Source organism: Podarcis tiliguerta, assembly GCF_965153285.1.
Source record: "Podarcis tiliguerta genome assembly, chromosome: 9".
Taxonomy (NCBI): domain Eukaryota; kingdom Metazoa; phylum Chordata; class Lepidosauria; order Squamata; family Lacertidae; genus Podarcis; species Podarcis tiliguerta.
In genome coordinates, this window is record NC_139542.1 from 72,035,172 (window position 1) to 72,056,725 (window position 21,554).

General features: G+C 42.5%; 1 protein-coding gene across 2 annotated transcripts in view; it reads left to right on the forward strand.

Moving 5' to 3' along the window:
* DOK7 (docking protein 7) overlaps positions 1-15,385 on the forward strand; it is a 39,062-nt gene extending 23,677 nt beyond the window's left edge. Inside the window, exons 9-11 of one of the 2 annotated variants that reach the window (XM_083399007.1) lie at positions 6,461-6,532; positions 7,938-8,087; positions 10,907-15,385. In XM_083399007.1, the coding sequence (XP_083255133.1) occupies positions 6,461-6,532; positions 7,938-8,087; positions 10,907-10,920 (236 nt within the window). In that variant the 3' untranslated portion in view covers positions 10,921-15,385. The remainder of the gene's footprint in view (positions 1-6,460; positions 6,533-7,937; positions 8,088-10,906) is intronic. The other variant, XM_083399006.1, reaches the window with a different exon arrangement.
* Positions 15,386-21,554: the final 6,169 nt, after the last annotated feature.

The following is a 21,554-nucleotide window of genomic DNA, read 5'->3' on the forward strand; positions in this document are numbered from 1 at the left end:
AAACATAACATGATGAAGAGATTCAGATGTTTCCATTTCACAAGCACACGTTGAAGGGACTTGGCCCTTAGAAAATCTATGTCTCAGCACGTTTGTTGGAAAGACATTGAACCTAGCTCTAATGAAGGCATATCGGTGAGACGCGGCCATAAGCGATGTTAAATAGGACAGAGCGCGGTAGATGGGGGTTATGCCAAAGTTTAACGGTGAGCATACTCCACCAGCAGCTACAAAATTTTGGTATAGCTCCGCGTCATCCAGCCTTTGGTTAATACACCTTTTTGCCACATTTAGATCCAGCTTGAGCAATGCAGTGGGTGAGATCTCATAGGACAGCAGTTTGGCATGGATTTTACCTGACCACAAATTTGTGAAGTCATCACGCCACATGCATTGAATGAGATAGTGATTCGGGAGTTTATGCCAAAGTGATATCCAATAAATCAAAACTCTCCTCCATATAACTAACTCCACTGAGGGGATCTTCATTTCTAGGCGAATAGCCGCATTACTTACGCATGTTGGTAATTTTAGAAGTCGGCATAAGAATTGGCTTTGAAGTGACTCTAAAGGTGAGAGGTTTGCAAAGACAGCCCATAAAGGTGCAGCATAGGCTATTGTAGCCATCACTTTAATGCTATACACTTTCAAGGCTGCAGGGATAAATAGGGCCCCCTCAGAGTAGAAAAAACGGAGGAGGGAGTATGAAAGGGCTTTTGTCTTATTTTGAAGATACTCAACGTGCGCTTTGCACCCTAAGTTGTATTGAAAATAAATTCCTAAATATTTAAATTTATGTACTTGTTCGATTTTCGTGCCCTCCATTTTCCATGAATAAAGTTTTCGACTCCTTGAAAATATCAGTACTTTGGACTTGGTGTGGTTGATAGACAGGTGATTAGAGTGGCAATATGTCGCAAAGATCTTTAGCGCCCTCCTTAAACCCACTCTGGAGTAAGAGAGTAGTACCGCGTCATCTGCGTAGAGAAGTAAAGGGCAACGGTAATCTGCTATACGCGGGGCGTGGATAAATTTTTGTGGGATTGCTAATGGGTTCCTCATATCACTGATAAATAAGTTAAAAAGAAGAGGCGCTAGAATACAACCCTGGTGAACACCCCTATTTACTGCCACTGGATTGGTCAGGTCTCCAGCAGCGGATAATCTCACCCTGGCCACGGACCCGGCATGAAGTTGGGAGATAAGCCACAGGAGCCTTCTATCTATTCCCCAACAGGCAAGTTTATCCCAAAGTAAGTCCCTCGGAATACTGTCAAACGCAGCTTTCAAATCTATGAAAGCTGCGCAAAGTTGGCCCCGTCGAGGTGTCGAGTATTTCCGGGCTAAGTGGTAAAGAATAATTGCCTGATCTGTTGTGGATCGGTTTAATCTAAATCCAGCTTGCTCAGGTCCAATCAGGTCAGCCTCAACTGACCACTTCATCAACCTTGCCAGCAAGAAACGGGCATATATTTTCCCAATGGACGAAAGGAGACTGATGTTCCGATAATTCCCTGGGTCACCGGGAGGGCCTTTTTTGTAGATAGGGATTATAATGGCCTCCTTCCACATTCCTGGTATTAAGCCCGTGGCATTTACTGCATCGAATGTTTTAGCTAAAATCCCTGCCCACCAGGCAGAATGAAGCTTTATAGCCTCAACAGGGACCAAATCTGGCCCAGGGGCCTTACCTGTTTTCAGCTCAGCTATCAAATCTAGGATTTCAGCAGGGTCGGTATTGGGCCAAACGGGAAGGGGTTTAGAAGGTCTCCAATGAGAGGCCGGAGCTTCTGCCACTGAGAAATATTTTCTCAGGAACTGCTCCCATGCAGGGGCCGGAACCACCGTTAGGGGATATTTCGTGTTTCTTCCCTTTATTAAAGACCAAAATTTCCGGGAGTTATGGGATTTTGAGGCAGAAATTATAGTCTGCCAACGATTTAAATGCCATTCCCTTTTGGCCGATTTCTGGGCCTGTTTGTATGCTTTTTTGGCCAGGGAATAAGATGGAGGTAGGGCCGGAGCGCCGGAAAGTTTATAGTCCTTATATATTGTATGTACCGTATTTTTCGCTCTATAAGACGCACCAGACCTCAAGACGCACCTAGTTTTTGGAGGAGGAAAACAAGAAAGAAAATATTCTGAATCTCAGAAGCCAGAACAGCAAGAGGGATCGCTGCGCAGTGAAAGCAGCAATCCCTCTTGCTGTTCTGGCTTCTGGGATAGCTGCAGAGCCTGCATTCGCTCCATAAGACGCACACACATTTCCCCTTACTTTTTAGGAGGGGAAAAGTGAGTCTTATAGAGCAAAAAATACGGTAAATGGAGTCTGGCTAGTTTGCAAGCAGAGTTAAACCAAGGGGCACCAGATTTGAAATGATCGTTTTTAACTCCGTAGGTTGGAGAAGTAAAAAAGCAAGTTAAAACTTCTATCAGGCAGGAAAAGAAATTCATACAGGTAATAGGATCACGCGGGACTATTCCTACGTCTGGCTGGTCACCAGGAAACATTTCACGGATAAAATCCGTATATCTATGAGCAAGAGCAGAGGACCATCTAGTCCCCTTTATTTTAGTGGACGACTCCACTATCACCGGGATTGGGTGGGAGCGGTCGAGCAATTGCCAGTCAACACATAACTTGGTTATCAGGGGAAGATGGTCACTAAATTGGGCATTATCAATTTTAAAAGAGGTGACGTACGGGAATAAATCCCGGGAGACCAATACATAGTCGAGAACACTGTTTGATTTTAACCCCAGGTGGGTGAACTCTCCTGGTATGTCTGGAGGGCACCTGCCGTTTAATATAATTAAATTAAGGCGTAGAGTCATCTGATAAAGCATCACTCCTGCCTTATTAACTTTGACATCCTTTGATATTCTAGAGGGGGTGTATGCTAGATCATAAATATGAGCGCCAGGGTCAACCCACCACTTAGACTTTTTAAGAGCTTCCCAGTTTGAGGCTATCCGAGCGTTAAAATCACCTCCAGTAATGGCGGGGACATTGGGATATTTAATATAACAGGAAAGTAAAAAATCCTCTAGGGATTCCCATCTGGGGGTAAGTTCAGCTGCTAACCCTCCCGGAGGTAAATAGACATTTGTAACCAATAAAGAGAAGTTTCTACCAGAGATCAGTCCGGTAATAGCATAAGGCGGAAGTACATGCACTAGTGAAAGTTTGGCCCGAAGTTTAAGGGAGATACCAATTGTAAGGCCGCCTTTTGGGCGGCCGCCATTCACTGACGGGCTAGCAGGCAAACATATCAACTCAAAGCCATTTAACTCAATTTCTTCCTCCACCCAGGTTTCTTGTAATAGAATGATAAGGAAGGAATTAATATATTTTAGGAATTCTGGATCTAATTTTTTACTTTTCCATCCAGCAATGTTCCAGCTTAGTATTGAAGGCTGGGGTTTCTCCGATCCTCCAATTGACTGTCAATCGGAAAGTTGGCTCAACTTTGATACGGGAAGAGGGGAGCCAGTAAAGAAATCAGTTATCTTCCTCTGATGAAAAACCACTCGTAAAGGCTGAGTGGGATTAACAAAGTCATCAGGCTGTTGAGCTGGGCCACTTGATCTAATAGGAATAGGACCTTGAACAGGGGTGGACCCCTTTTCCAAAAGCGTTTGGTGGGCCGCCCGGGGTGGACCGGCTATCTCGTCAGAAGTTAGGTCTCTCTGTAGCCTGTTACTGGTCTTTTGGGCTACTTGATTTATGTGGCCTGTTGGGTCTTCAATCAGTTCCTTCACTGGTCTTGCTGTTGAATCCAAAGTACTCCGCAAAAAGGGATAAGACTGGGCGAGAGGGCTATTTGGGGAGGTTGGCAAAGGCACCTCTTCTCTTGATTGGTCAGTGCTATAAGAAGGTTCCAGGTCTGGCATCGATGAGTGTGTAGAAGGGGGTTTTTCCCGTTGAGTGCTGCTTTCTTCAGGTATGTTTTTCGATGGACAGTCATGTAAATCTATTAAGAGCACTGAAGATTGTTCTGCTTGAAGGGAAGGGTTGGTGATTGCTTCTTGAGGGTGTGTCTTATCCTCCATAGCCGACATGCAGTTAGCATTGGATATTGAGAGATCCATATGCTCTGGTTCTACTGGGGGGACATGTTCGCTGTACGTTGTTGGCTTTTCGCAGTGTAGTAACGCTGCAGAGAGCTTGCTGGGGAGACCATGCATTAAAAAAAAGGGACTCAAAAATAACTTAAACAAGGTTTTAATAAGAAAAACAAAAACTCCTTAAACACTAAATACATCAACAACCAAACCAGACCCAACCCCCAGGGTTAAATGGCAGAGCTAGGTGCTGCCCCTTATATATGCAGCCAATTCCCGACACAGCTTAATCAATGCAACTCAGCAGCACCTGCTATGCTTCACAGCTGTAAAGCTGGATCTCGTTAGTTTGCTCTGGCCCTTGCTCTGGCCCCTTAAAGGTATACACATTGGGTGAAACAATGATGAACCTTTAGATTTAAAGAAACAGTGTTCTGGAGCTGAGCTTCCTAATAAGTATGGTTTTAAGCGATTCCAGTCTATTGATAATTTCTCTTTGTTCCACCACTGGTAAATCTGCAAAGGAGGCAATGAGTTCGATCTCTTCTGGTGGTGTCAGGCCACTTCCCGGATGGACATTGTTCTTTGCTAGGGGTGTGGAGGCCACATAACTCTTCTCCTGGGGTAGAACACCCACTCTGGTGTCCACTGATGGATCGGGTTTAGTAGATTTTGAGCCCTCTTTGGTTATTGCCTCCAACAGTAGGGGTTTAGGCGTAGGATCTATAAAGGCTCTCGTTGGTGCTATCCCGCAGCGAAACAAAAGTGCTTTCTTTTGTAATATAATAGTGGGAATTTTTGTGGTTTGGAACGCAAGCAGGACTCTCAGAGATTTATAATGATGGGCAAGGGGGAGGACTGCACAGAGGTCAATTTGTGTTGCCTTCATGTTTAAAAGCACCTTTAGGAGTTCCTTGGCACCAACCAGAGTTCTCCATCTTGGGTCCCCATTATGTATAGTTAGGCTCACTTTCCTTGGTGTTAAGATCAAGGATTGATGGCTTAATTGAAGGTTAATGTTGTATTTAAATTTGTCAGTACGTTTGTTATTTAAGGTCAAACCTCTTGTCTCCATCCTCTCTTCAAGGGACTTAACACCGGCTGACGCTGGGGAAGTAGTGGTTAGCTTTTGTTGGAGGCTATGCAGCTGGGACGAAAGATCATCTAGTCTTTTGAATATACAGTGCAAAGTTTTAATTATTAAATGAGACTGTTCAAATGTCATAAGATTAGCCATGCCAAAGACCTGTTCCTCCTTCTGAGGAGAGACTACACTCTTACTATTGGTCTCATCGCTTGTTATTTGAGGAGTTATTCGTTCTTCGTCTTTAAGAGCTGACACACAATCAATCAGTGGGTTGAAGCGGTTCTGTGTTTCTACCATGTAGGAACAATTCAGTAGATTACTCCCTTCTTTAAAGTGACAAGGATCAACCCTTGTTTGCTTTGATCTCGGAAAGGGAACGGAGGCTATCTCCTCGGAGTCTCTAAGACGTTTCCCATGTCGCATGATTTAGATATCAAGAAGAGGGGGGGATAGTATTTCAACGTCAGTTCAGTTCAATCTTATCAGCGCTTACCGTGGGAGTAAATTTCACTGCCTGTTCATATGAAAGTCGGCTTCTTCACCCTCGCAGGCCGGCAATTTAATTCTACAAGGAGACTTGAACAAGGGAGTTTCTCTTCGTGCAGCTTCATCCAGCCGCATTCGCCTCTCTCCTGACCTAAGCTTTGTAAAATAATAGCTGCCAACTAACAAAGATAGTACTGAGGCTGCTAAAAGCTAATAAAAACTAATAAGACTGCTAAAAGCTAATAAAAACTGATAAAAAGCTTATAAAAACTGATAAAAATAATAAAAACAGCATCAACTGATGCGGAGCTCAAGTCGACGCTACTACTATCGACGACGCCATCTTGGGAAAATCAAGTGCAGATTGCACCATATGGGGAAGCAACTGTTCCCTTGTAGAAATTGTAAAAAATACCATGACAAACTTTTCTCTCTGGTCTGTCCCCTCACATAAAATTGAGGTGAACTAGTCCTTCTGTGGTGCTGTACCATTTCTAATCAGATGTGTCTGCTATTACTGTCATTCAGTTAGGCAGACTGTCTTAAAAGACTCTGGGAAGGTTGCAAGTATCACAGCACTTCTGAACCCCATGCACCATGGCCGATTAGCGCACGGTGCAAACTCTTTAAACTGTGGTAGTATTTATTCCCTTCGGAGTGTTCTTAGAAGCATGTAATGCTTCCTAGATAATCTCCATATTTCTTGACTGAGCCACATTTTTTAATCCTTTGCGAGGAAACTTAAAGAATTGAGACATGTGCGTTATTATTACTGTCCATATTGTTGTTTAAAATTGGATCAACAATGTATTGATCCTCTAGGTCCTAAAGGAAGCTATGAATTTATGATGCCACCTACAGAGTCTGGCGCGCCACCTGATCCTGAAGAAGCTGGTGAGTAAACTGACTTGCAGAGGAGTACACAGACTGGTGGTGATTTCATATGAATAGGCAGAGAGATCCAGTTCAATGGGTGGGGAGGGAACACTCCAAATGACACAAGGCGTTGGACAAACCCTTAATGGGGGATATGCAGAAACTCAGTTCCAGCACCTCTCAGGTGTGTGCCGTTGCAATTAGAAGAGAACAAGGGAGCTGTTCATGGTGAGTTCTGGCACCTCTTTTTCTTGAAAAAAAGCACTGGGGATATGATGAGGGCCCAAGCAAACACTTGCTGGAGGAACAATGTGAGCTACTTCCTAAATTAAAAAGCCATGAACATATAGGGAGGGTTCCCTGGACACCTCACCCCAAGACAGTTTTGTTTTCCATAAAATACCCAACTTTAATCAGACCTTTGCCTTGCCTAGTCCTCTTTTCCTCACTTCTAAGCACATATATCAATATATTCTTTGTGGAGAATCTGTAGAAGTTCTTTTATTCGTAAGTTATTCCACTGCCCTTTACTGGGTAATTTCCTCCCAATGCAAATACAAGCTTCAGAGGAAGGAATGTACCTCAGGACCATAACAGGGGAGGAAAGGGTTATATTCCCCACCCCCACCTGCTGCAATCCTGATCATTATCATTGCCCCCCCATCCAGTTGATGCTATTTGCATTTTTTTAAACTTCCACTGTAAATGCAAAGGTGTACTTTAACATCAGGGACGCGGGTGGCGCTGTGGGTAAAAGCCTCAGCGCCTAGGGCTTGCCGATCGAAAGGTCGGCGGTTCGAATCCCCGCGGCGGGGTGCGCTCCTGCTGTTCGGTCCCAGCGCCTGCCAACCTAGCAGTTCGAAAGCACTCCCGGGTGCAAGTAGATAAATAGGGACCACTTACTAGCGGGAAGGTAAACGGCGTTTCCGTGTGCGGCTCTGGCTCGCCAGAGCAGCGATGTCACGCTGGCCACGTGACCCGGAAGTGTCTCCGGACAGCTCTGGCCCCTGGCCTCTTAAGTGAGATGGGCGCACAACCCTAGAGTCTGTCAAGACTGGCCCGTACGGGCAGGGGTACCTTTACCTTTTTACTTTAACATCATGTCTAGTTTGATCCTCAGCACCTGCAGAGCAAGGGCAATTTCAAAATGCAGTCTTACCCTCTCATTGTAATACAATCGACAGCTGTATGCATGGAACTCATGTATGCTTGGGTTGGCACATTCATTTTCGGCCATATCACAAAGGAGAATCCATTTCCTCTGTTGAAAGGAACAGGGTGGGGGCTTTTAGGCAGGAGAACTCCATGAGCGCATGAATTCAAAGATTTCCCTTCTTGTCTTACACCCCAGTTGATGTCTTCTTACTTCTTCAGGGGGCTTAAGTTAATGTATCTTTTAAAAGCATGTTCCTTCTCATGGCAGGGGCAGTAGGTTATTCAGCAGACCTACCGATGGCTGATCGACTGCATGGTGAAATGGCAACCTATGTTAATATTCCTACCAGCCCCACATCAAAGAAACAGCTTCATTACATGGAGTTGGAACTTCAGGAACCTAGTACAAGCATAAGAGGTAAATATCTTTGAAAGCAACTGAAGCATGTTTCTGTTGTTTTTGCATAACATTTTAGGCTGTTCCATGGACCAAAAGGGGCTTTTGCAAAGCTACACTGCGGCATGGTCACCTTTTACAGATGCACCAATCACCGCTGGTTATTGGGTACTTGTTAGCTCCAATGCACTACGGCTACATGCTTTATTTTTTCTCTTTGATTTCAAGTAATATACAATCTCCAACTATTTATTTGCTGCTCTGTCATGAATTTCTTTACCACTTTCAATGTGTGACAGGGGGCTAGGTCCTGATGAAATATCCCAGTACTGTCAGGATACCTCTTTTCCAGCTCTGGAATAACTCTCTTTCACAGAACCTCAATATATTGTGGCGAGCACATCATTCCTTCTATCGGCTGCAGGCTTCTGACACCATAATGATCAAATGACTTTTCGTGTTTGTTTTGAGTACAGGATTACGAGTAAGATAGAAAACATGCTTTGTTTCAATTAATTTGCACAAGGGTGTAGAGCTGTCTGTCAACAGTGGGTAGGTGCTCTTGGAAGCCATACTACCCTGGCACATACTACCCTCTCTAAGTATTTAGAGAGAATAGCGCAGAACTCTTAAGAAGCTCACTGGAGAGTAGCAGAAGCGTTCCCCCTAAGGAGATATTGGAGAAGTAATTAGACAACTAGGAAGATAACCATTTGAGGACAGAATCACAGTGATCGAGGGAAATGAGGGGGTGATCAACTGTTGGCTCTTCTAAATTATCTGTTCATGGAGCATCCTGATTTGGTTGCACAAAACCTACACCCTGAGACCTGCGGGTATAGGGAAGTATACAAATTTAATTAATAATAATAGTGGTAGTAGTAGTATAATATATGATACAATATCTTCTTTAAATTCATTATTTGCTTGTGCAGAAGTTATACATCTTCTCAACAGTCAACCATTATCCCACACTTTTTAATGCATTTCCCTGCTACTTTGCTATATGCAAAAAAAATGTTTTTTTTAAAGTGTATTTGTTGGGCCCAGAAAAACACAGCACTTTAATTTAGCAAACCTACATTTCTGATATGCAATGAAATCCCTCCTACAGAATAGTGACATTCTGGATGTGACCCATATTGTTGAGGAATGACCCAAAATGTTGAGGAATCGGAGAACTGAGGACTGAGTAGAGGCCAAGAGATTTGATATGTTTGAATACCAATGGAAAGGAGCCAGAGGATAGTGGTTTGATAGTGTGCTTTATTTTACTTTTCTGTTTACTTTTTTTTCTGTTTGGTATGTTGTTTTCTATTATTATTTTTAGTTTAATTGGAATTTTATGGTATATATTAGGTTGAAAACCTTTAATAAAATTAATTTAAAAATGATAATGTGGAAAAGAGCACGGTTAATGGCAGCTAGAAGCCAGGAAAACACAGGTTAGGTCAGGATTATAGGGTGGTCAGCTCATCACATTTGGCAGGGAAGAAGGAAGAAAGGTTGGAAGGAAGTAACTGAAGAGAGGAAGGAAAAAGCTCTGGTGGATTCAATTTTGGTATTTAAAAAGTGCATTCTTACAAAAGGGTTCTGCAGCTGCATATCTTCAGAACCTTTTACATCTCCTTTGCTAGGGAGGAAGCAGCGGTTGCTGATACTCATTAGGGCTGGCAGCGTGGAAGACAAGGAGACCAACAGAACCAATGGCTGGTAGTCCAAACCAGTTCCAGCTTTTTCTTTATCCCTACAGGGGCAATGCTGAGATTAAGGAGAAGGAAAGTGACAAGTAGTGATACTTCCTGGACTGGTTGGTAGTGCAAAAGCAAACAGGCAGCAGCTGATTGTGGGGCAGTGCCCCATCTACCCTAGCACACTAGTGTCCAGCGGGACGAGATGCTCTCCGTCTTCCCATTGGGTACAGAGCAGCCCCTCTGGGTCTGCTTCGTGAGAAGGACAAGCATCTTCCCAGCAGGAAAACGATGTGGAAGGAAAGATGGTCCTGAGCAGGAGCACTACTAATGGGGAAGTTGTGGGATGTGAAACACAGAGCAGTCAAGTACAACATCCCTAAAGTGGACATAAAAAGGGGGTGTCTGGACCAGCCAGTCGGAATTTTCTGTTTCCTCCTAGGCTGGGACAGACTTCCTCTACATGTGACCAGAGGTGGGCATGGCCTCACCTGTTCAGGAACAAAAGCATAGGACTGGCCGCCATCTCTCTCTCTCTGACTACATTCGTCAAAGAAGCAACATCTGCTTTTAGTCTAAGATGCTCTCTTGGCTTCCAGCCAAGAGAGGACAAAGTGACTATCTCTTTATGGGATAGATTCCAGGTATATTACTTTTGTAACTTAAGTCTGCCTTCTGGGATCCATCTGTGAACAGAATGTGAGTGAGTAAACTCTTCTTATACTTTTATAGAAGACTGTATTGTGTCTATTTCTTTTATGAGGGACTAAAGGGGAAATTACCAGGTAACTTGTTTTAGAGGCTTTAGCGAGCCTGAGCAAACGCATCTGCTGTGCAAATTTAAAAAGGGGAATGTTACTCTGCTAAATTGTAGAAATTGTTAACACAGGTTGGAAAGGATATAATCCAGCAATATATCCTCTCCTGCATCCCTGATCATTCCCACAGAAGTGCTGATAGCACTGCAACATTATGTTGTAGGTTCCACTTGTTTGTTTGGATTCTGAGCTACAAGAGCTTAACTGTTTCTTGATGCTATGTTTTCCAGTAACTAAGATTATAGCTTTTAAGTTCTGGTGTGGGCATTATTATTTGTGCTGTGTGTGACATCAAACTGAGTATTATTGTATTCTTACCTAATTATCTTAGGTGAAAATACATGAAGATGTTATAACCATGGCAATGTTTTTCTGCCATAGGGAGTGGATCAACTAAATATGCCCAGATTGACATCACAGCGACAGAGACTGCTCATAAAGTAGGGACACAACATGCTCAGTTCAGAGAAGAGCGTCTGCAAGAGCTGGAACAGAAGAAGAAAGGCTCTTCATAGCTGCCCCTAACATAGTACTTGTAAATGTTTCATGAGTTTATTAATTTAACTAAACGCTGCCATCGTTTTCAGATTTGTACCAGATTCATTCCAATCTATTCATTTCCAATTGGAAAACTGGTAGCATGAGGTGTGTGGGTTTGTGTGTAAAAAACATTGGTTGTACACATGTATGACAGATCATTTACGTTGTAATTTTTTTACTATCTTGACGAATCAGGTATCAAATACAAATGATTTTCAAACTGTGGCATTTAATTTAAAGACATTTGAATGTGTTGTGTGTTAACAAGGATGTACATGTAGCTAAGTATACATTAAATATTGGTCTATACAGCATGCGTGTTGACAAGAATGCTGTGTTTTGTTAAGAGTTAAGGTAGCTTTTCATGCTGTTTTTCAAAAGTCAAAGACAGATTTCTCATAAGAATCACTGTTGGAGAACAGATACAGCTTTAAATTTCCAGCCTCTATATTTCTGCTTTTTGGCAACTCTTGAGTTGTATAGGAAACGTAATTATTAATTATAATGAAGAAATAAGATATTACCAAACAGTTTCTCTTTAATAGTTGCAGCAGCAACACTATTGCCACTGCAGGCAAAGCCTAACCGTATGGCAAGTGAAGCTTTGCTCCACTTCCCAGGAAAAGATACACAGGAAAATAGGCTCACACACCTACTTGCTACTTGCCTGACCAAAGGCAGCTGCCACTCTACTGTCCCACTTTGTCTTGGCAGCATCGTAAGGGACAACAGCAAGCCCACATTCTGGCCTTTGAGCTGGTGCCTCAGTGCTGTAGCACACTAGCTCAGGTCTTAAACAAAATCATAATGGTAGAGGCAATGCTGAACAGCAAAGCAACAGCCAATCGCACCTTGAATAAACCAAGTTGCAGTCCGTAATTCACAATAGAAATTGCAGAATTAAGGCACACCAGCTACACTGAACATTATGGGTAGTCTTCACTGGCAACCATGTGCTGATGTAAGGAGTCCGTCAGAGGAATGGACCGGGGTGGGACCAGTGGCAGATCTCCAAAAATGCCACCCTGGACTCCTTTGGGAGATAAATAATTTGATAAATAAAATTGCCTCCCTCCCCATTCTGCTGGTGGATTTCTATTATCTGTGGATACACCACCTTTCTTCTTTTTTGGCTTGTTTAGTTGGACTTTTGAAAAACAACATTTATGGCAACCTCATCTCTTGATAAAATAGGTATGCTGTCAATGTCTTCCTCTGGGGTTTTTGGGGTTTTTTACAAGTTAACTTTTCTACTAAAGCAACACCCTGACTTTCTTTTTTTATTAGATGTAACTAGTGACTTTGGATTCAGCGGTACCATGTAGAACGAACTGGTATCTCTGCCATCTTCCCCTCCATCAAATCCAATTTATTATTTACTCTGCTGAAACAGGTTAATATATTATTCCTGTCCACATTTCATGACTGCACCACTTTGTTTATTTCATGTAGTTTAGCGTTTGGTTCAACATCCTAAGAAACTGTCACATGATTTTATAGAATATTGTAAGGGATAGTTTATGCAGAATCCATGGCCCCTTTTCAAAATAGAGATTTGCATTTTGATTTCCCAAGTTTGCCTCAAAAGGTGGCTGAAACAAAAACTCTCACAGGGGTGCTTGATCATGACCTTTGGGTCAACAGTGTGGCTTCCTGTGTTGTTTCTAGAACCTTCTTATGTGCAAATCCATCTTCACCTAGAGGGACATTTTGTGCCTTCAGTTTCTGTGGGCCCAAATGAAGTAAGTGTGTCTATCCTTTGTTTTCATTTCATTTAATTTCAGTGTTTTAATTTGTCCCATTTTCTGATTGAGATCATGTCTTACATGTATTTTCCCACTTAATACAACTTTTCCACTGAATACTTAAAATATGGAGGTGCTCTCAAGCAAAGAAGTTGCTATTTTATGAAAAGTGGCACTAATACTACTGACGCAATTCAGATATTAGTGCATTGCACTCTGGGCTTTAGCAACTATAACAGTATTCCATAAACAGTATACTTATTTACTCTTGCAAATAAGTGGTCAAAATAATATTTACCTGAATTCACAACATTTATTGCAAGTATAGCTGCAGATACTTAGAGAACAGTGTTCTATCTATTGGAAAGTCAGTAATGTCACTGTACTTTGTATTGAAGGATTGGTACAACTGAGCCTTTAATTCTATAAATGTTTTTATATTCAACTGTAGTCTAATACAATTTACTATTTATAATTTACTGCTGTGTCTTTTTGTATCAAACTGCTATTATTCAAAGTTGTTCCTGGCAATGCAGTGGTTTAAAAGAGAAAGTTAAACAATCTCATAATATTCAAATAATACCCCCTTCTAAGTATAAGAATTGTCCACTTGAGCACTTATCACTATTTTTTGCCTCCAGTTGTGCCTGTCAGATGAGAACTCCCAGGATAGCTACTAGATAGGCAGAATGAGCTAAGCTTCATTTCACACAGCATACTATAATGTGAAAGAACCAGAATTCTGTGATACCACTGAAATTCACATTTGATGTGAATTTCACTTTTTATGATCAGCTTTTGCCTCCATACTACTATACAAAAATTCAAAAACAAGAAGAAGTTTCTCCTTCCAACAAACAGCAGCAACTCTGCTGATGGGAAGTTATAACAATTATACATTTTTAAACAGGTACGTTTCTAGCATTTATTTGTAGAGTCTGAGATATGAAGCAAAATACACAGGCACTTTTCTTTTCATGTTGTGTGTGGAAAAACTGGCCTGCTCCATTCAGTGTTTAAGATTTCAGTCACCCAGAAAAATTCATGGGGATACCTTTGGCTCTCCGTTTATTTCTATTTCACAGTACTTTGACCTTTTCCATAAATGCATTTTCATTTTCCCTTCCCCATTCTGCCATTAAACCCAGTACTGTATACTTTAGATGGTATCTTGTAAGTACACTTAACAATTTTTCAAACCAGGTTCCAGTGTACAGTGGTACCTCTAGTTGCGTTCCGCTCTTGTTATGGACTTTCAGCTTACGAACGCGGCAAACCTGGAAGTGTTTACTTCGGGTTCGCCACGCGCACATGCACAGAAGTGATCTGTGCACCTCGCACATGCGCAGAAGCGGCACTCTAGTTGCAGACTTTTTGGGGTGCGAATAGCACCCCAAAACAGATTAAGTCCGCAAGTAGAGGTACCACTGTATTCCAACATTGCTCACTAAGGATGAACTCCAATAATTTACCTGGGAGTAAGTTCCATTTAACTCAATGGGACTTTCTTCTGATAAGGCATGCATGGAGTTGCACTATAAATAACTAAATATATGCTATAATTGAAAGTTTTCAAACAAAAAATTGTCCTCAGTTTTTATTCATATCTATACATAGTAGAAAGTATTCTATTCTATTTTAAGAATTAACACAGTTGTCAGGTTTAAACATATACTGTGATCTTGAACTGGATCAAATCTAAAATTTTGAACCTAATCATTAAACCAGAAGGATGCATATGAGACAATAACAGTACTTAAGCTGGATCATTTTCCAACATGTATAAAAGGAATGAATTACAGGATTAGCCAAGACATTTACTTGCCAGTGTTTTTTACTGAACCATATGAATGTCTATAAAAGGAATCTCTAAGGGTATTATCCAACTAGTTTGTTCTGTCAGGGCAAAGATTTATACTTGTGCAATGGAACTCACCCTGCTTAAGCCACATGTACCCTGCACCCTCCCCAGATCTGATCCAGAGGTTTGGGAGGAGCCCAGAACAGATTTAGGGAGCCTTTGCTTCTTTTGATATAGAATCTTGCATGCAAGTCCAGATCTTTTAATCCTGTTAATGTATACCTTTATCATTTTCTCCTTTATTTTGGTATATTTATTCATAATGTAAAAACACAAACAATTTAGAATTACATTCAATTTTTGCTGTTCTCGGTTGCAATCTCTTTGATTCACAAATAATTCAAAGAAAATTCTTTAACTTCTACTGCTAAGTAATATAAGGAAATAATTAACTTTCTTCTTCCAAGGGTTTTTACAAAAAGCTATAACTTTAAAGACTGTGGTATTATGATTATTCCCAAAATGTCCTACTTTAATTTATTTAACTACTGGAAATCTAGCTATACTTCTTTAAAAAGCACTGGATCTGATAGCATTAACACCCTATCACCAACATTTAATGTTAACGTTCTTTATTTCTAAGAGGCATCCCTTTAATTAGTTCTTACTGCTATTGCTCAGATTTTAGTACTCTAAATAAAAAATATTGGCGAAAGGGAACAAATCTGTCATGTTCTTCTTTCCAATAATGCTGTTTCTGACACTCTATTACTTGGAGTAATCCTAGGAATGGGTCTATCATAAATACTTGAAAACTAATTCACAAACTTGAGTTCTCAAAATAAATGTAGTTAATACTGCTTTTTAACAAAGGCTTCTCTACAATATCAGATGCTTTTTTGAGCACCCAAACATGGTAATTCAGTTTTTTTGCCTTGTTATTAAACTGAAACTAGTAATAGATAATGCCCTTAAATATGTTTCAATATGCTATTTGATGGAAGTGACATGAAGGCACTGTATTGTAATTCTGAGTTAATTATTTCATAGTCGCTTCTGCTTTGCACATAATTTCCCCATGATAAGGCTAAATTGATCTTATACATAATTTTCCTTTTTGTTTCATAATTTAAGTATCTTTCAAAATTTAAGTATCAAAAGCTAGTATCTGATCTGATGTCATTTCTTAAAATTATTTTTGTCTTTTTCTAACATCTATTTGGTTTTGTTTATACTTGTTGTAATGATCGATAAACTGGATAACTCTTTTCAGCAATAAAAGGGGTGACTAAAATAAAGGCAAATCTCTGGGGCGTATTGCATGGTACAGACATATATTGCATGGAAGGCAAAATAGCACTGATGTACTCTCTGGTTCTGTTTTTTTTATTATTAAAAAAAAACCTATGGCGTTCCTAGCACTATGGATGGCAGAGGTTATAAATGTTGACTTGAGAAATACATATGTACATGGATACAAATGCACAGAAATTCATAGACATACATGCAGAAACACACTTTTGGTCTAACTTCCTGTATATGTTCCAGACCTATGATATGTGTGCTTACTTGCATGAACATGAACTCAACCACATCTACACAAACCTATTCACACATAGGCACATCCCACAAATATCTCTAAATTGTTTTAGCCATTATTGCTGTGGTCACAGCAAGCTTCACTAGCCCTCTTGGGGCAGTCTTGCCTCCATGTTGGTCCACAGAGGAGCCCTGGCACACTGGCAAGCACTGCCCCCTAGAGTCCAGAGCTACTCGAACCCAGACCATGCTAAAGGAATGGAAGAGGGGATTCAAGTTCTCTCCCCATCCCTAGGAGGCATACAAGAGAGTGAGATAGCGGGGTGGGGGTGGGGTGGCCTATGTGCCAAGGACATGGGCTGGGACAAGGCTGAGTAGGCTTGACAGAATGGCAGGAGGAAAGATACAAAGGTAGGAGTGGGAGAAGCAAACAAAAGAATGACTTGGTACCATCTGCAGATTTCAGATAGATGCTCCTACTTTCCTCCCTAAGGTGACTAATGAAAATATTTCAAAAATAGAACTAACAATTGTTCTCTCAGAGATCATCCGCTCCTTTCTTATCTCTGACTTAATAGTATGCCTTTTAGCACTAGCTTCACACTTTAACCAGTTACTCATGCTGCAGGCCCTGAACTGAAATCTGCCTTTTTCTCATTTGGCATGTCATGAACACTTCACTGACACAACTGAAATTTAATGACTCTCCACCTCTTGCATTCCTCATATGCTGTATCTTTGACTTGCCAGAATATTTATCTGCATAGCTCTTAAAGAATAAAACTGGTGGGGTTTTTTTTGGGGGGGGGGGTTGCATATGTGAAAACAACTAGTGATGGTGCTGAAGTTTGGAACTGGGGAGTGCAAAAAGCAAGAACTCCCCCAGTTCAAAAAACAAAACCCAAGTTCAATCTTAATCTAATGCGTGGGCCTTGCTTGGATTCAGACTGGCAGAAGCCTTTCCCTTCCCGTTCCAGTTCAAATTTACAAGGTGGCTGCTTTAATATTTTGCATAAAAGATCCACGGGAAAGCTAATTCCCATTGGTTCTGATGTCCAAGCTAGCACAGTCTTCAAGACCCATGGGAACTACATTTCCCATGTTTTCTTACACATGGGATGCTTCTGGGCATCACTTGGACAGTATCACGAGTGTGGTACCAGGAGATTTAGTTCCTAATGATCCCTCTAAGATGTCAATCTATGAGAACTATAGTGGTACCTTGGGTTAAGAACTTAATTCGTTCTGGAGGTCCGTTCTCAACCTGAAACTGTTCTTAACCTGTAGCACCACTTTAGCTAATGGGGCTTCCTGCTGCCGCCGCGCCACTGGAGCACGATTTCTGTTCTCAGCCTGAAGCAAAGTTCTTAACCCGAGGTACTATTTCTGGGTTAGCTGAGTCTGTAACCTGAAGCGTCTGTAACCCGAGGCACCACTGTATATTTATTCAAGATTCTGCCAACAGGCTGAAGGTCTATTGAAGATGCAGCTCCCAGATAAATTACGGGGAAGGAAAAGGAGCTAGGGTGAGGCTTTAAGGCCTCATTACATCCACAGTAATATAATCAGGTGTGTGCTGAAGCTATCACTCTAGATGGGACTTAGCGGATATTAACTTATTTTGGGCCCATGTTGAATCAAGCCGAGATTAACCTATTTGAAGCAAGCCCATTCCTGGCGAAGATCACCATCCATTTCTAATTATGTCACATTTCATCCTGCTGCAGTGTCTGAAAATAATGGACAAAAGTAAGAGGAACTGAAGCATCTCCTCCAAGTCTCCTGATTTTTCCAGGGGCAGTCCCAGAATTTATGAAGGCCATTCCGGCTTCTGGTTTGATCCTGGAATGTCCCTATTTCTGTCACCAGCGCTGAGCTCAGAGAGGAAGATGATCCAGCACTTGTCCCAAGCAGTGGTGGCTGCAGTGGTGAGGGAGCATCCAGCTGGCCTCCTTCCGTCAACTCATAGCAGCTGCTGGAGAGCTGGTGAGGAGGAGGAGAGACTGCCACCACCGTGTCCCAACCTCGCATGATATGCTGACTGAGGGGCAGGCATAGGACAGGGCCGCCCTGGGCTGGAAGAAACGGGGAGCAGAGCAGAGCACAAAGAGCCCTGGTTTTATTTTTTAATGCTTTGTGCACCCACATCTAACTTTGCCCCCTTCTAAAATTAATCTATTGGTGTGTGTTTTTCTTTTTGTACATCTAAGGTAAAGGTAAAGGGACCCCTGACCATTAGGTCCAGTTGTGGCCGACTCTGGGGTTGCGGCGTTCATCTCGCTTTATTGACCAAGGGAGCCGGCGTACAGCTTCCGGGTCATGTGGCCAGCATGACTAAGCCGCTTCTGGCGAACCAGAGCAGCACACGGAATGCCATTTACCTTCCCGCCGGAGTGGTACCTATTTATCTACTTGCACTTTGACGTACTTTCAAACTGCTAGGTTGCCAGGAGCAGGGACCAAGCAACGGAAACTCACTTCGTCGTGGGGATTCGAACCGCTGACCGGGAAGCCCTAGGCTCTGTGGTTTAACCCACAGCACCACCCGTGTCCCTTTTTGTACATCTACCAAAGAGTAAAATACAATAACATTGCAATGAAGGGGTTTTCTAAGGACGGTGGAGGGCATATGTGCTGTGTCCTATTAGTGTGTACTCACCCTTCTTCTGATAGGAAATGCTCTGCAGCAGGGGACAACGTCAAAAAATCGGAGGTCGAGGAGAGTCAGTAGATGAGGAGTGAGAAATGTACCTATTTTCATCTGAGGGATGCTGGGGGGGGGTATACTGAAGTAAAAAGAAGAGAAATGGTTCAAGTGTGTTTTTCCTGTCTGCATAATAGTGTTATTTTTCAGGGAATGTCTGTCACAGATACTTTGAGCTACTCTGTAAAATTCTGGTGAAAAACACAGCAGCATTGATGAGGCAACCTTCACGTTCTTCTGCTTCAGCATCTGGAATCCTGCAACTGGAAAAGGCTTTCATCCAGCTCAACCCCTCCAGGGCTTAATGCAGGAAATGTAGAGCTGGAGCAGTCCCAAGAGATGGCCTGCCTGCCTCTTTTATTGACATTTGTAAGGCAGTATAACATTTGAAAGTTTCTTTGTTGTTTAGTCGTTCAGTCGTGTCCAACTCTTCGTGACCCCATGGACCAGAGCACGCCAGGCACTCCTGTCTTCCACTGCCACCCGCAGTTTGGTCAGATTCATGCTTGTAGCTTCGAGAACACTGTCTAACCATCTCATCCTCTGTCGTCCCCTTCTCCTTGTGCCCTCCATCTTTCCCAACATCAGGGTCTTTTCCAGGGAGTCTTCTCTTCTCATGAGGTGGCCAAAGTATTGGAGCCTCAGCTTCACGATCTGTCCTTCCAGTGAGCACTCAGGGCTAAGTTTCAGTCGTGGTAAATGATTCCACATTAGACTCAACTTTTGATAAAAAAATTGTCATTCGGAAATAAATCCCATGCAATAAATCCTTATATGCGTGGGATTTGAACAAGTGAAGGACGGTTGACAACAATACATTGGGGTTTGTGTGTGTTGGTTTAGCTCCTATTGCACAGATGAAAGGTGTAAGGCCTTTGGGAGCACAGGAAAGGACAGGTCTTGTTCCAGAGAGTTTCTCTTTGCTAATAAGTTCTTAGCTTGTGTTTCCATGCCACTTATGCAATAACAGTGATAATGAGCTTACCTACAAGCCAAAGGTTTGTTTTGTCTGCCCCCTAAGCTCTTTGAGATTTAGAGCAATCGCTCTCCTTGTTCTCACTTTCTATCAGAAGACTGAGCATTCTGAAATCTCCTGCTTTCTGTCAGCAGTTTTCTAAATTGATTAATTTTTAAATCCTGACCAGTAGCATAACCTGATTGCACATATACTGTTGTGAATTAGTGACATTTTTGTCCACCCAAAAGGCTGCCATATGATGTTCCATACACCAGATGGGCAAACTTAGGGACTGAAATATTCAGGAATCTGCACAGGACCATGTAAGGAGAAAGGTGCAATGACAGGAAAGGAAACTGTAACTTTCTATTCCCTTCTTGTCTTTCCCCTGGAATGAATCTTCTTTTTGTTTTGCTTCTTGCAAAATGAAGAGTTCTAGAAAACTCACAAATCTCAAGCAGCCATTAAATACTGTTCCAGGAGTCTATGACACTCATTGTGTATCTTTAAAGCTGTCTGTGACCTACTTTGCTGTGTTCATACATACAAACCTGGGGGCTTCATTCCCCCAACACTTCAACCTTTATCTTTCCCCTGCAAACTTTGCAGCTTCTTGCAACTTGGCCGAAATAACTTGAGTTGTAAAAAGTAAAGGTAAAGGTACCCCTGCCCGTACGGGCCAGTCTTGACAGACTCTAGGGTTGTGCACCCATCTCACTCAAGAGGCCGGGGGCCAGCGCTGTCCGAAGACACTTCCGGGTCACGTGGCCAGCGTGACAAAGCCGCATCTGGCGAGCCAGAGCCGCACACGGAAACGCCGTTTACCTTCCCGCTAGTAAGCGGTCCCTATTTATCTACTTGCACCCGGGAGTGCTTTCGAACTGCTAGGTTGGCAGGCGCTGGGACCAAACAACGGGAGCGCACCCCGCCGCAGGGATTCGAACCGCCGACCTTTCAATCAGCAAGCCCTAGGCGCTGAGGCTTTTACCCACAGCGCCACCCGTGTCCCAACTTGAGTTGTACTCAGATGTAAAAAGACTTTACAATTCCTTGTTCATTATATCAGAATAATACTGTTTCTCAGGTTAACCAGTAAGCCCAAATTAACAACACCTTATGTCTTGAGCATATACTATTGTCACTGCCACTTTTCTCTCTGGCACTGGCCCTCAGACTTGCAGACAGAAGTAATTCAGACGCCAGCACCATACAGTATGTTTCCGAGCACAATTCAAAGTGTTGGTGCCGACCTGTAAAGCCCTAAACGGCCTCGGTCCTGTATACCTGAAGAAGCGTCTCCACCCCCATCATTCAGCCCAGACACTGAGATCCAGCTCCAAGGGCCTTCTGGCGGTTCCCTCATTGCGATAAGTGAGGTTACATGGAACCAGACAGAGGGCCTTCTTGGTAGTGGCGCCTGCCATATGGAACGCCCTCCCTTCAGATGTGAAGGGGAAAAGCAGCTATCTTATCTTTAAAAGGCATCTGAAGGCAGCCCTGTTTAGGGAAGTTTTTAATATTTAATGCTGTATTGTTTTTAAGAATACAGCATTGGGAGCCGCCCAGAGTGGCTGGGGAAACTCAGCCAGATGGGCGTGCCGCCCAGAGTGGCTGGGGAAACTCAGCCAGATGGGCGTGGTATAAATTATCCTTATTCTTCTTCTTCTTATGCTACAGCTCTCTCGGACCAAT